Raw genomic sequence first — 13,228 nt, 5'->3', positions numbered from 1 at the left:
CCAGCCTCCATGTCCTAAACAACTCAGAACTAGACTAGATGGAACAGGTGGTCTTTTCCTGCTGACAATCTTCTATGTTTCTAACTAAATGTTCACCATACACAAACATTGCTAACAATGCCAGATACCAGTGACAGAGAAAGGGGTCACTGTGGGGGCATGGGGACAGGTAAATAGGACTTTATTATTATTATTTATTATTAACCAATCACCACTTGGATTTTTCACTGTTGCCCAGAATACCCCTTTTAATTTCTGCCTCACACTCACACAGCCGGCTGCAGCCATAGAGCGCGCGCGCACACAGCCTGCTGCAGCCATAGCATACACACACACACAGCCTGCTGCAGCCACAGCGTGCGCGCACACACACACAGCCTGCTGCAGCCATAGTGCGTGCGCGCACACAGCCTGCTGCAGCCATAGCGCGCGCGGGCACACACAGCCTGTTGCAGCCATAGCGCGCGCGCATAGCCTGCTGCAGCCATAGCACGCGCGCACACACAGCCTGCTGCAGCCATAGCGCGAGCGCGCACACACACACAGCCTGCTGCAGCTATACCCTCCCCCACACACACACACAGTTGCACCCATAGAACACTGAAGAAAAACACACAATCTTCTCCCAGAAAGAGAACACCACATTGAGGACAGAGGTTACTGCTGCACAACTTATGTCTTCTCCTCTATATTACACAAGATATCGATATCTTCATATTACACTGCTGCTAATATACAATCATCCAGCATCCAGGGAGAGAACAGCACACGATGGACACACAATGGACTCTTCCAGCTCAGATACAAACTGCCAAATAGTGACCGACAACTTTTCCCCGACCACCCTTATCTAATATGGCCAGTGTCCTATAAGAATGTTGCTCATAAAATACAGTGGTGCCTTGGATTATGAGCATAATTTGTTCCGGGGCCATGCATGTAATCCAAATCCACTCTTAAACCAAAGCAAATTTTCCCATAAGAAGTCATAGAAATGCAGACAAATGGTTCCACACCCCCAAAATAATGATTTTATTATTCTAAGTAACATGTAAAACAGACGAAACAAGCGTTCAGATACAGCTGAATGTGATATTATAAGCTACTGTCCAGTAATGGAGAGGATGGGAAACACAAGGGCTGACAGACTGCAGGGAGCATGAAGGAATGAGCAGGGCAGATGTGGGCACATAAATGCAGCACTCTGGGGAGAGAGGGGTTACAGTCCTGTCCCCTGATGCAAGCCCAAGCCTTCAGTGGATCTGCTGTGATTTGGAAGGTGAGGGCGACTTCCTGGGTCAGAGTACAGTGCTGTAGACCCCGCTATGCAGACCATGCCCCTCCCCCACTCACCTTCCCACCCAGTTCAGGGAGCTCATAACCAAAGCAATGCTCTTAAAGGGAACCAATCACGCCGAAATTGCCCCCATTGATAAGGAAGCGTGCTGGTACATCAGCCAGCACGCTTCCCAAACATCCCCCTGTCCCCTCCGTCCCCTCTTTTGTTAGCCCGTAATCTTACTTTTGTGATGTCCCGCGCCGTATGCTAATCAGCCCTAAGTAGTCCAGGTGGGCTGAACTAGTCAAGGTGGGCTGTACTAGTCACGGTCCTGGGCGCTGTAATCACGCCCAGAGGGGCGTGATTCAAAGACCTCCGCTCCACTGACGTCATCTCTGGCCCGCTTTCACGTCGGCGGCGCGCCGCGTCTTTCGCATGCCGCGCATGCGCAGTACGGCGGGAGAAGACGCTGACGTACTGCGCGTGCGCGGCGTGCGGAAGACGTTAGCGGCGCTTGCGTTCCAACGTTGACGTCTTCCGCACGCCGCGCACGCGCAGTACGTCAGCGTCTTCTCCCGCCGTACTGCGCATGCGCGGCATGCGAAAGACGCGGCGCGCCGCCGACGTGAACGCGGGCCAGAGATGACGTCGGTGGAGCGGAGGTCTTTGAATCACGCCCCTCTGGGCGTGATTACAGCGCCCAGGACCGTGACTAGTACAGCCCACCTTGACTAGTTCAGCCCACCTGGACTACTTAGGGCTGATTAGCATACGGCGCGGGACATCACAAAAGTAAGATTACGGGCTAACAAAAGAGGGGACGGAGGGGACAGGGGGATGTTTGGGAAGCGTGCTGGCTGATGTACCAGCACGCTTCCTTATCAATGGGGGCAATTTCGGCGTGATTGGTTCCCTTTAAACAAAGTCACAATTTTGAAAAACTGTGAGCTCTTAACCCTTAGGGGACACAGCCAGTTTTCATTTTTGCGTTTTCGTTTTTCCCTCCTCGTGTATATAAGGCCATAGCGCCTGCATTTTTCCACCTAGAGACCCAAATGAGCCCTTATTTTTTGCGCAACTAATTGTACTTTGCTATGGCAGATGTAATTTTTGCCTAAAATGTGCCGGGAAACCAGAAAAAAATTGTGTGGTGAAATTGAAAAAAAAAAAATGTTTTTTTTTTTTTATTTAGGGGGGGTTGTTTTTACTATGTTCGCCCTGGGGTAAAACTGACTCGTTATCTATGTTCCTTAAGTTGTTACGATTACAACGATATGTAACATGTATAACTTTTATTTGATTTGATGGCTTAACCTTAAAACCTTTTAAAGAAAATATATGTTCCTTAAAATCGCTCCATTTCCAGGCTTATAGCGCTTTTATCCTTTGGTCTATGGGTCTGTGTGAGGTGTCATTTTTTGCGCCATGATGTGATCTTTCTATCGGTACCTTGATTGCGCATATATGACTTTTTGATCGCTTTTTATTACAATTATTCTGGATTTGATGCGACCAAAAATGCGCAATTTTGCACTTTGGGATTTTTTTGTGCTGACGCCGTTTACCGTGTGAGATCAGGAATGTGATTAATAGTTCGGGCGATTACGCATGCGGCGATAGCAAACATGTTTGTTTGTTTATTAATTAATTTATTTATTTTTATTTATAAAATGGGGAAAGGGGGGTGATTCAGACTTTTATTAGGGGAGGGGATTTTGTGTTATTAAAAATACATTTTTCTTTTACTTTACACATATACTAGAAGCCCCCCTGGGGGACTTCTAGTATATGCACTCTGATCTCTCATAGAGATCCATGCAGTATAGTTATACTGCATGAATCCATGAGATCGGTGTTCTATTGCTTTTGGCTGCTGCAGCCAAAAGCAATAGAATGCCGAGCTGGGATCAGCGCCATTACGGCGCAGACCCCGGCCCGGGATGTATGCGGGGATCGCCCCCCCCGCAATCGCGCCGCAGGGGGGGCGATCCCCCCACTAGACCACCAGGGATGGATATGAGCAAGTATTTAGAAGCAGCTATCAACTTTGACAGCTGCTTCTAAGTACTTAATTAGCGGGCACGCCGATCGGACCGTGCCTGCTAATAGCCGCGATCCCGGGCTACATGCGGCACCCGGGATCGCGGCAGTTTGCAGGAGAGCAGGACGCCGGGACCCTGTGGAGCGAGGAGGTATGTATACAGAGCGGAGCAGGAGGTGGCCGGCATCAGAAGGGCTTAAGCAGCCAGCAGATTTACATACACGCAGCGGTCGTTCAGACCGCTGCGTGTATGTACTGACAGTGATCTGCCAGGACCTAGCCGACTCGCAGCGTTAACGCTGCGAGTCGGTAGGTGTGAAGGCACCCTTAGGGTAGCTTCACACCTACCGTATCGCAGCAGAAAATCTGCTGCGGATCCGCAGCTGATTTAACTAAATGAATGAACACCGCATCAAATACGTACTGTCAAATCTGCTGCGGATCTGCTTCGGATTTGACAGTGCGGATTTGATGCTATGTTCATTTAGTTAAATCTGCTGCAGATCCGCAGCGGATTTTCTGCTGCGATACGGTAGGTGTGAAGGCACCCTTAAACAAAGTTAACCAAGGTACCACTGTATGAGCAAAACTTTCAAAATTCATATCAAAACTCAAAACTTTGAGTCGGTAAATTTTTCCCAACTCCAGTCAAAACTAGCTCCGACTCCACAAGTCCGACCCCACAGCCCTGGTTATAAGCATGGTCATAGAGCAATTTTAGGAAATATTTTAGTGTTTTATTTTTTAAATGTTCTAGTTTTTTAAAAGCTGTCAAATAAAATAAGTTATGCAAGTTGCGTATCATTGTAATCGTACAAACTTGTTTTTTCATAGGCTTTGTCTGTTTCAGATTTAAGTTCTTTTATATATGACTGTATATGTAATATCTTTTTTTACTTTATTTAAGGGCTACAGTGTGGCAGCTCTCTTTTTCGCCATGAAATTGGATATGTACTGGGCCAGATGCAGCACGAAGCAGCAGTTCCAGGGCTTACAGCAGCATTGGATCGATTAGAAGAGAATCCAATGGTCCGCCATGAGTGTGCTGAAGCTTTAGGATCTATTGCACAAGAAGACTGTTTGGAAGCACTTAAAACACACATGAGGGACCTAGAACCAGTGGTTAGAGAGAGCTGCGAGGTGGCTTTGGATATGTATGACTATGAGAACAGTGGGAACTTTCAGTATGCAAATGGTCTTAGCCAAATCCAGGCGCTGGCCTCCTAATTGTAAATGCTGAATATAGAGAGAGGCTTTTTGCCAGTCATGAACTAAAGAACTGGATTACAGTTTAGAATGCAGGATTAGTTTATATAGATCAAAAATTGTACATTAAAGGGTCACTGTCGTAAATTTTTTTTGCACAAATCAATAGTCCAGGCGATTTAAAAAAAACTTTTGTAATTGGGTTTATTAGCCGAAAAGTTAATTGTTATCATAAAAAAGCAGTTTGAAGCTCTCCCCCTGTTGTCTTTGTTCTCCTATGGAGAGGGGGAAATAAAACGCCTAAACAGGACAACAAAGAGTTAATCTACAGTTAATCACCTGGCTATCTCCTCTGACAGTCAGCACTGACCTCCAAATACGCTGTCACCCAGCTCCATGTTTGTGTAATCCTTTGTTTTCAGCTCTCTGCTGCCTGCTAACTCCCTCCTCCCCTCTCTATAGAACAGACAGGTTGTGTCTGATGCAACAGGTCACAATTTCCTGATTTATTTTTTTTTTTTCTTCAGTGGATGACAGAAAGGAGAGGGGGGACCTGGGAAGAGTATTTTTAAATGCAGATAATGGCATATTTGCCTAATAAACCCAATTACAAAGTTTCTTAATCGCCTGGACTATTGATTTCTGCAAAGAAAATTTCATGACAGTGACTCTTTAAATCAGACTCCACTATTATACTGCAGCTTTATAATATCTGTCTGCATAGTAGTAAAGCTGTGTTATGCAGTAGGCATGTAAAGTTTGGACATTTTTATTCTCATCTCCCAGATCAGTTCTTAAAAATGTACATGCTTAACCCCTTAGTGCTGCAGCTAGTTTCAATATCTGACCTGTCTCATTTTGTGCGCTTATAGATGAGTGATGCTTGTATGCTACAGGGCCCACTCTTGCAATACCCTGGGACCCCTGAGAAGTCATCATTTGCAGCACCCGGTGGCCTTTAGGGTACTGCATATATCCTTTTAACTGCAAGTGCTCCTGATAAGGACTTGCAGTTAAAGATCATGGCTACACTTGATGGGTTTGTGGACAGTCTGGAGGGGCCCAATCAAAGTTTGCTATGGGGCCAAAACATTTCTAGTTACACCCCTGGGTACAATAATGTTACATAAATGCCATTGACACCTTGTCAGTTCAGGTCTGGCTCCCAATGGCCATTACAGAAAGGACATGGACTCTCAGCACAAGGTCTGCTTGGTGCTCAGGAAGGATGTGCCACCCATGTTGAGTTGGACCCACTTTTCTCCTGTTCTGCTGCTAGCGTTGTTTAACTGCTGGCTGTGACAGCGGGGCTCCGGGAAGCAGAGCAAGAGAGGCAGGGCTTGTCGGTCCACTGCAAGAACTGGATAGGGGAAGGCATTTATACCTACTGACACCCCTACAGGACATTCTGCCTTACTGACACACCAGAGTGTCCGGCAGCTTGCTGACAGCCTTGGAATGGAGGTCGGAGGCAGGGCTCATTCTAGCTTTTCTGCTGTCTGAGGTGAGAAATAAAATGCCCCCCCCCCCCCCCCCATATTACCAGTTAGTAGTTAAGAAGTCAACGTAGCTAACCGCGTAAACAGATATATAACACATACAGATATATACTAACAGTGAATACACTGCACATATATACTAACAGTGAATATATCGCACATGTAAATACTCTATATACCAGCAGTGCATATACCACATACATGTACCAGCCGTGTATATACTGCACAAACGAATATATACCAGAAGTTACCAGCATTCCCCCCTCTCTGTCATAGTTTATCATCATTAAAGGGGTAGTGCGGTGCTAAAAAAATTATTCACAGAATAACACACATTACAAAGTTATACAACTTTGTAATGTATGTTATGTCTGTGAATTGCCCCCTTCCCCATGTCCCACCACCCCCGCCCGTGTACCCGGAAGTGTGTGGTGCATTATACATTACCTGATCCGTGTCGAGGCCGTCCGCCATCCTGTCCCAACGGCATCTCCAGACAGACGGCTGAATCCCTGCCGCTGTCCCCCCTCCGCTGCGTCATCAGCTGCCCAGCCGCGACTGGCTGAGCATTACTGTGCTCAGCCAATCGCGGCTGAGCACAGTTATGACGCGGCGGGGGGGGGGGGGGGCGGGGGCGGCAGGGTTTCGTCCGTCCGTCCGAATCCCTGTATAACTTTGTAATGTGTATAACTTTGTATGTTGTATAACTTTGTAATGTGTGTTATTCTGTGAATATTTTTTTTAGTGCCGCACTACCCCTTTTAAGTCTTTATGATGACTTTAAAGCAGGGGTGGGGAACCTCCGGCCCGCGGGCCGCATCCGGCCCCTGACACCTCCGGATGCGGCCCGCGGCACCCCTGTGACATGCGCTGCTCTGGAGGAGAAGGAGCCGGCATTCACAGCTTCCTCCTGTGTCTGTGACCGTTACCAGACACAGGAGGACGCTGTGTATGCTGGCTCCTTCTCCTCCAGAGCAGCACACGTCTTCTGCGGTTTGCGGCTCTCCTGTCATGTGCGCCGCGGTGGTGAGGCAGGAGCCGGCATACACAGCATCTTCCTGTGTCTGTGCCGGCTCCTTCCCCAACAGAGCGGCGCACGTCTTGTGACTCCTGCGGGCCGCGCGCGATGACGTCATTTCACCGCGCGCCGCCTGCAGGAGAAGACCGGCACAGAAGAGAGGAGAGAGAAGAGGACCTGGATAGCGTGGTAGCGGAGGAAAGGTGAGTGGGATGTTTTTTGTTTTTTTTTATTTGGGGCAGGCACTGGGGATTAACTAGGCCACCAGGGACATGATTGGGGGGGATGGGGGGTTAAGAAGGCCACCAGGGACCTGACTGGGGGGTTAACTAGGCCACCAGGGACATGACTGAGGGGTTAACTAGGCCACCAGGGACATGACTGAGGGGGTTAAGAAGGCCACCAAGTACATGACTGGGGGGTTATCTAGGCTACCAGGGACATGACTGAGGGGCTAAACTAGGCTACCACGGACATCACAGAGGGGCTTAACAAGGCTACCAGGGACATGACTGGGGGTATTAACTAGGCTAGCAGGGACATAACTGGGGGGATTAACTAGGCTAGCAGGGACATGACTGGGGGGATTAACTAGGCCTACCAGAGGCATCATTGGGTGTAGTGGGGGGGGGGTAATTAGGCTTCCAGGGACATGACTTGGGGGTTAACTCAGGCTACAGGGTATCACTAAGGATTCACATCAGGTACAAGGGGCATCACAGAGGGTTAACTACAAAAGCAGGGGCATTAGGGGAACAATACTTTGCATTGCCCCAGGTGCTGCAAACCCTCGCTACCCTGCTGCGCACGGTATGCGGCCCTCGAATGATTTTATAAATGCCCGACCGGCCCTCGACATGGGAAAAGGTTCCCCACCCCTGCTTTAAAGTGTCACTGTTTAAATTTTTTTTCAGAAATCAATAGTACAGGCGATTTTAAGTAACTTTGTAATTGGGTTTATTAGTCGAAAAATGCATTTTTATCATGAAAAAAACAGTTTGAAGCTCTCCCCCCCCCCCCCCCCCCCCCCCCCCCGTCTTAATGGCTTGCTTATAGAGAGGAGGGGGTGGAGAGAGTTGAGGCCCAGAAACAGGACAACAAAGAGTTAATCTACAGTTAATCACCCTCTATCTCCTTTTACAGTCAGCACTGACCTCTCTGACCTCTGAATAGCTGTCACCCACCTCAGTGTTTGTGTAATCCTTTGTTCTCCGCTCTCTGCTGCCTACTAACTCCCTCCTCACCTCTCTATATAACAGACAGGGCTGTGTCTGATGCAGCAAGTCACAATTTCCTGATATTTTGCAGTGAATGTAAAAGAGGGGGGGACCTGGGAAAAGTCTTTTTAAATGCAGATAATTGCATATTTGCCTAATAAACACAATTACAAAGTTTCTTAAAATTGCCTAAGCTATTGATTTCTGCAAAAAAACAAACAAAAAAAAAACTGGCTCTTTAAGAGAAGGTAAGATGATTATCAAGATGATGACGTATAAAGCATAGGACCCACAAATTCACCTTATCCCTCACTATGCTTTATAGTTCATCTCCTTTGATTTCCTTTAAAATACAGCAACCCTCCATAGTGCCCTCCTTGTGATGGTAGAGACCACCTAATACAGTAACCTACCCCCAGTATCAGTGTCAGTGACAGAAAAAAGTTACAGGAATCAGTATCCTTTCATGTACAGTAACCAGTAGAGTGGTCCCACAGAATAAATACCACTGGTGGGAATTGATTCTGGGGGCCTGCCCTACAGGTTAGGCTAGGTTCACACTGCGTTTTCAACATCCGTTTAACGGATCCGGTTTTTGCAAAAAACTGATGCATTTGTGTGCATTTGTTTTTCCGTTGACTTCCATTATAAAAAAAACGGATCAAAACGGATGCGTTTTTTTTACGCACAATAAAGTACTGTTGACACTACTTTTTTTGACCGTTAAAAAAAAACGGATCAGTTAAACAGATTGCAAAAACGCAGTGTGAACCCACCCTTACTGTACAGGAAAGGATTCTGATTCCTAAAACACTTTTCTGTCTGTTTACATATCAGCCCACAAACCGTGAACCCTCACATAGCTTTGTAGTTTTATCGTGGTAGAGTGGGCTTTTTCATGAACTTTTATGTAATATTTTTTGGGATGTGTAGTGACCATAAACTTGCAAGGCAATTCTGGTGTTCACCATGCAGGATAAGTAATGTTGGTTTGTTTGGTTATATTTTCTATGGTTATATTTTCTATGGTCTAATAGTTATGTATATTTATGTGAAGACTTTTTAAATATATAAAAAAAAAGGGGTGATTTAAATTTTACGTGGATTTATTTATATTTTTAAAACCTTTCTACGGTACACAGCAAAATGTATGTACTGTATAATACTATGGTATGTATTGTTTGGCTATGACTATGGCATCTAGGGGTTAAGGGGAATGTACCATAAGGTACATTGGCTTTAAGTGGCACACATAAGTTTAACAGCGCTGGTGCGGGAAAGACTGTGCCGCAGTCCTTTTTTTTTTTTTTTTTTTTTGAACCGCGGCCCAGTTCCCGCACACGGCGCCGATCTATTGTCCAGTACCAGACCAGCCCCCAGTGTGACGAAGCCCCCCTCCACTCTGTGACGCAGCTCCATTAGATTCAATGGAGCTGCATCATAGAGGGGCGGGGTTTTTCTCCCACTGGGGTCGGACTGGCCAATTTTAGCCTGAGCTGGTGCTCGGTAAGAGACCAGCGTCAAATGGGAACCGGGCCGCTTACCTGCGCCGCCACCGTTCTATTCATGTGTACCACTTAAAGCGAATGTACCTGATGGTACATTCGCTTTAAAGGGGAACCCCAGATAGAGGTTAAAAAAAAAATTTAACTTCTGCAAAAGCATATAGCATTACTTACCTGTCTATCCCAGTTTTGAAACTACCAAAAATCCATTTGTTTGGGTTTTTTTTTGTTCTGTATTGTGTTTCTTTCCTTCCTGGTTGAGCAGTTGCCAGAATGCAATGCTTTCCCTAAGATGATCATCACAGTCCCCCACCCATCACAATCAGTAAAATTAGTGCTGCACCTGCTTCTGGTCATTCAGAGATGGTGGATCACTCAGGGGATTGGGGGATCCAGCCAAGCCTCCTGTGAGATCATGCCCTGCCCCCTGTCTGCATCATCAGCAAACACACACAATGTGAGACAGAGGCATGGAAGATTTGTCTCCTAAGGGGGGGATAGCAGAAGGAGTAGGAGACTATGTGAATTGGCACAGGGGCCATTTTTTTCCACTTTCTATCAGCTACCAGTGTGTCAGAACCGCACAGACATTGTATAAACACATCTATATAACTTTTAATGTACTTTTAAAAGAAAACAAGATTTTCTTATCCAGAGTTCCCCTTTAACGTAGTAATTTTTTTTTTGTGTGTGGCCCCAGCAGCAAATTGTTATATTCAGCTGAGTTGATCATATGGTGTATTGTTTTATCTGTGATTTCATTCAGAACCTGCTGTGACCTTTTTTGTGGCTTTCATCTATATGGGCCAGAAGTCACTGTTTTATATACCTCTCTATAATAGCGCTCTTATAGAGATGCATAGAAAACAGGGACTTTAGGTCTCTTCAAAAACACTGTAGACTCAGTGAGGACATCAGCAGATTCTAAATGGCATGGGAACATTCAGGTGAATATACGTCCAAGCTGCGGGTGCCTTAATAAAAAAACAGTCACTGATCGTGGGGTTTGCGCTACAGACAGAAGCTGGCAACCCTGTTTGTGTGGTAACTCTACCACTCAACCGGTGACGTGCTGGGATGTTGCTAGGGACATCACTTCTATGGTGGTTGGTTGGTCGGTGTAGGTGTACTGCTCAGCCAGTGATGGTAATGTCGTGATGCCAGTGCTAGTTCAGCACACAGGTATACCTGCTTTTATTTTATGGCTGGCTGTACTCTTCCCCAATAGTCGGTGACCTGCCAGGCTGTAATGGGTCCCTTGTGCTCCTATCACGAGAGTTCTGAGTGTCAATTGACCTAACTGGACTATTGGTACTGCCACCCACAGAAAGGGGAAGAATAATCCAAGGTGTGTAGCGGAGGTTTATAGGTGCTGATATAAGAATGAAACAAATAGAACAGCTTTACTATACAGTCTCTTGGAAATACAGAACACTTTGGCAGTGAATAGCTTATCTTGATACAGACTTTAGAATTAAGTATAGTTGAGAGTTGAGCAGAGGAGAGGAGTTTGTCAAGGGAGTCCTAACCCAAGATAGTATTGTGCTCTGCCAGAACACTTGAGAGAGATACTTGTGCCTGTTTTTAGACTCTTTAGACTTTTGTCTGAACACCTTCTGCCCTACAGTGTCGAGGTACTTATTCTACTAAGGTGACACAAGCCCCAGTCGTGATTACCTGGGTGAAGCTAAGTGTCCGAGCCTTCACAGTTTCACCTGCACTGCGAAATAGAATATGTAGACCTTCTTTACGGTAGCTTTGTTCTATCTGGGTCAGTTCCTCTGTACCTTAGGATACTGCCTTTAACTTTGTAGAGTGGTTCTCAGCGTGCGCTGGGTTATTTCCTGACTTGTCCTCCTTGCAGCGTCTAACACTGCATAGTGGAAATAGACTGAATAAACTGAGTGTCTCTGGTTGCTTCATACACGTGTATCTCAGACTCACTAACACAATTGTACTGTCCCAGGCAGGGGTCCTGGCTTAAAGGGGTTATCCAGTGCTACAAAAGCATGGCCACTTTCCCCCCTACTATTGTCTCCAGTTCAGGTGCAGTTTTCAATTAAGCTCCATTTACTTCAATGTAACTGAGTTTCAAAACCCCACCCAAACTGGAGACAACAGTAGGGGGAAAGTGGCCATGTTTTTGTAGCACTGGATAACCCCTTTAACTACAGCAGGGATACTTACTGTGTCTTCCTCCCACAAGAATCTGAGTAAGACAGAAGCTACACGTCCTCCCACCAAGTGACTACTTCCTACAGGGGTGTGTAAGGGGCCCTGTGAGTGTTGGAGAAAAATTGTGCAAAGAGAGAAGGAGAGTGATAGGTTGAGAGAGGAAGCACATTTGATAGGTCAAAAACAAGCACATGGCTTTAGAAAATTCTTAACCCAATGTTAACTACAGCTGTGCAATATAAATAAGTACAATACTGATATCTAGTGGTGAAACAAAACAAAACAAAACAAAAAAAAAAACAACTTCTGAGCATTTCATCACCACCCTTAACCTGGAGAAAGAGAAACATTTCTGACAGGTGTGAATAAGACAAAAAAAAAAAAAAAAAAAAACAGTGGTGGGACACCACATATGGATGGGCTCAGCTATTGAGATCACTCTATACTTACCCAGGGCACATCTGCTGTGTACACACAGACACACAGACACACACACACACACGTGTGTCTGTTTGGTAGATGTTACATCCCAGGCCAGCAGTGGAGGGGTCAGGTTATAAGAATGTATGGGAGAGGGCAGGGCACACAGCTTCCAGTCACTAGGTTGATCTGGAGGGGTATATCCACACTACGGAATTCTATGGTTTAGTACATACCGCCATCCCCCCGGAGAATGAGTGGGTTCTGCCAAACCATAGAATGAAGGCTATGGGACCAGCGTATATGAGAGCGGGGACAAGCTGCGGAATTTGCAGTGTGGGATCTGCTGGGATTTCGTAGTGTGGACATACCCGGACTTAGCTCTGCTGCTGTGCTGGGCCTCCCTCCCCCTTCCTCTCTACCCCGACACAGAAAGCAAGCAGGTTCAGGAAGCTAGGGGGACAAATTCTTCCTGATATCCTCCTCTCAGGTCAGACATCCACCACCAGTGACTGCTGCAGTAGAAATAATCAGTGAGACTTCTGCCAGCAATACTGTCCCTGCAGCTAGAGGCTTGGAAGATGGGGCCTGTGCTGTGCCTGCGGGAGATGATATGTAAATGGTAAAATAACCAGACATCTTGCCACTTGCAGAATGAGAGCCAGTCCGCTATAGAGGCACATTGAGTGTCACTCTCTACTTCCCTTTAAAAACATTATGCAGCCCGCAGGGGTGTAGGGGAGGTGATGTGCCCAGCCTCCTGGTGCACGCTGGGCTCCTGCTAATGCTAAAATACAGGGCAGGATTGTGCCGCTCCTCAGGGACCCAGAAGATGCCCTGGCCGGAGGTTATCAGTGCAGGAGCTGAG

At 46.5% G+C, this 13,228-nt stretch overlaps 1 protein-coding gene across 1 annotated transcript in view; it reads left to right on the top strand.

The window, feature by feature from the left end:
- DOHH (deoxyhypusine hydroxylase) overlaps nt 1-5,283 on the top strand; it is a 28,511-nt gene extending 23,228 nt beyond the window's left edge. The window contains exon 4 of the mRNA XM_069962561.1: nt 4,228-5,283. Within this exon, the coding sequence (XP_069818662.1) occupies nt 4,228-4,547 (320 nt within the window). The 3' untranslated portion in view covers nt 4,548-5,283. The remainder of the gene's footprint in view (nt 1-4,227) is intronic.
- The last annotated feature ends 7,945 nt before the right edge of the window (nt 5,284-13,228 follow it).

The sequence above is a fragment of the Dendropsophus ebraccatus genome, chromosome 3 (genome assembly GCF_027789765.1).
Source record: "Dendropsophus ebraccatus isolate aDenEbr1 chromosome 3, aDenEbr1.pat, whole genome shotgun sequence".
Taxonomy (NCBI): Eukaryota; Metazoa; Chordata; class Amphibia; order Anura; family Hylidae; genus Dendropsophus; species Dendropsophus ebraccatus.
This window is presented reverse-complemented; position numbering and strand designations above follow the sequence as displayed.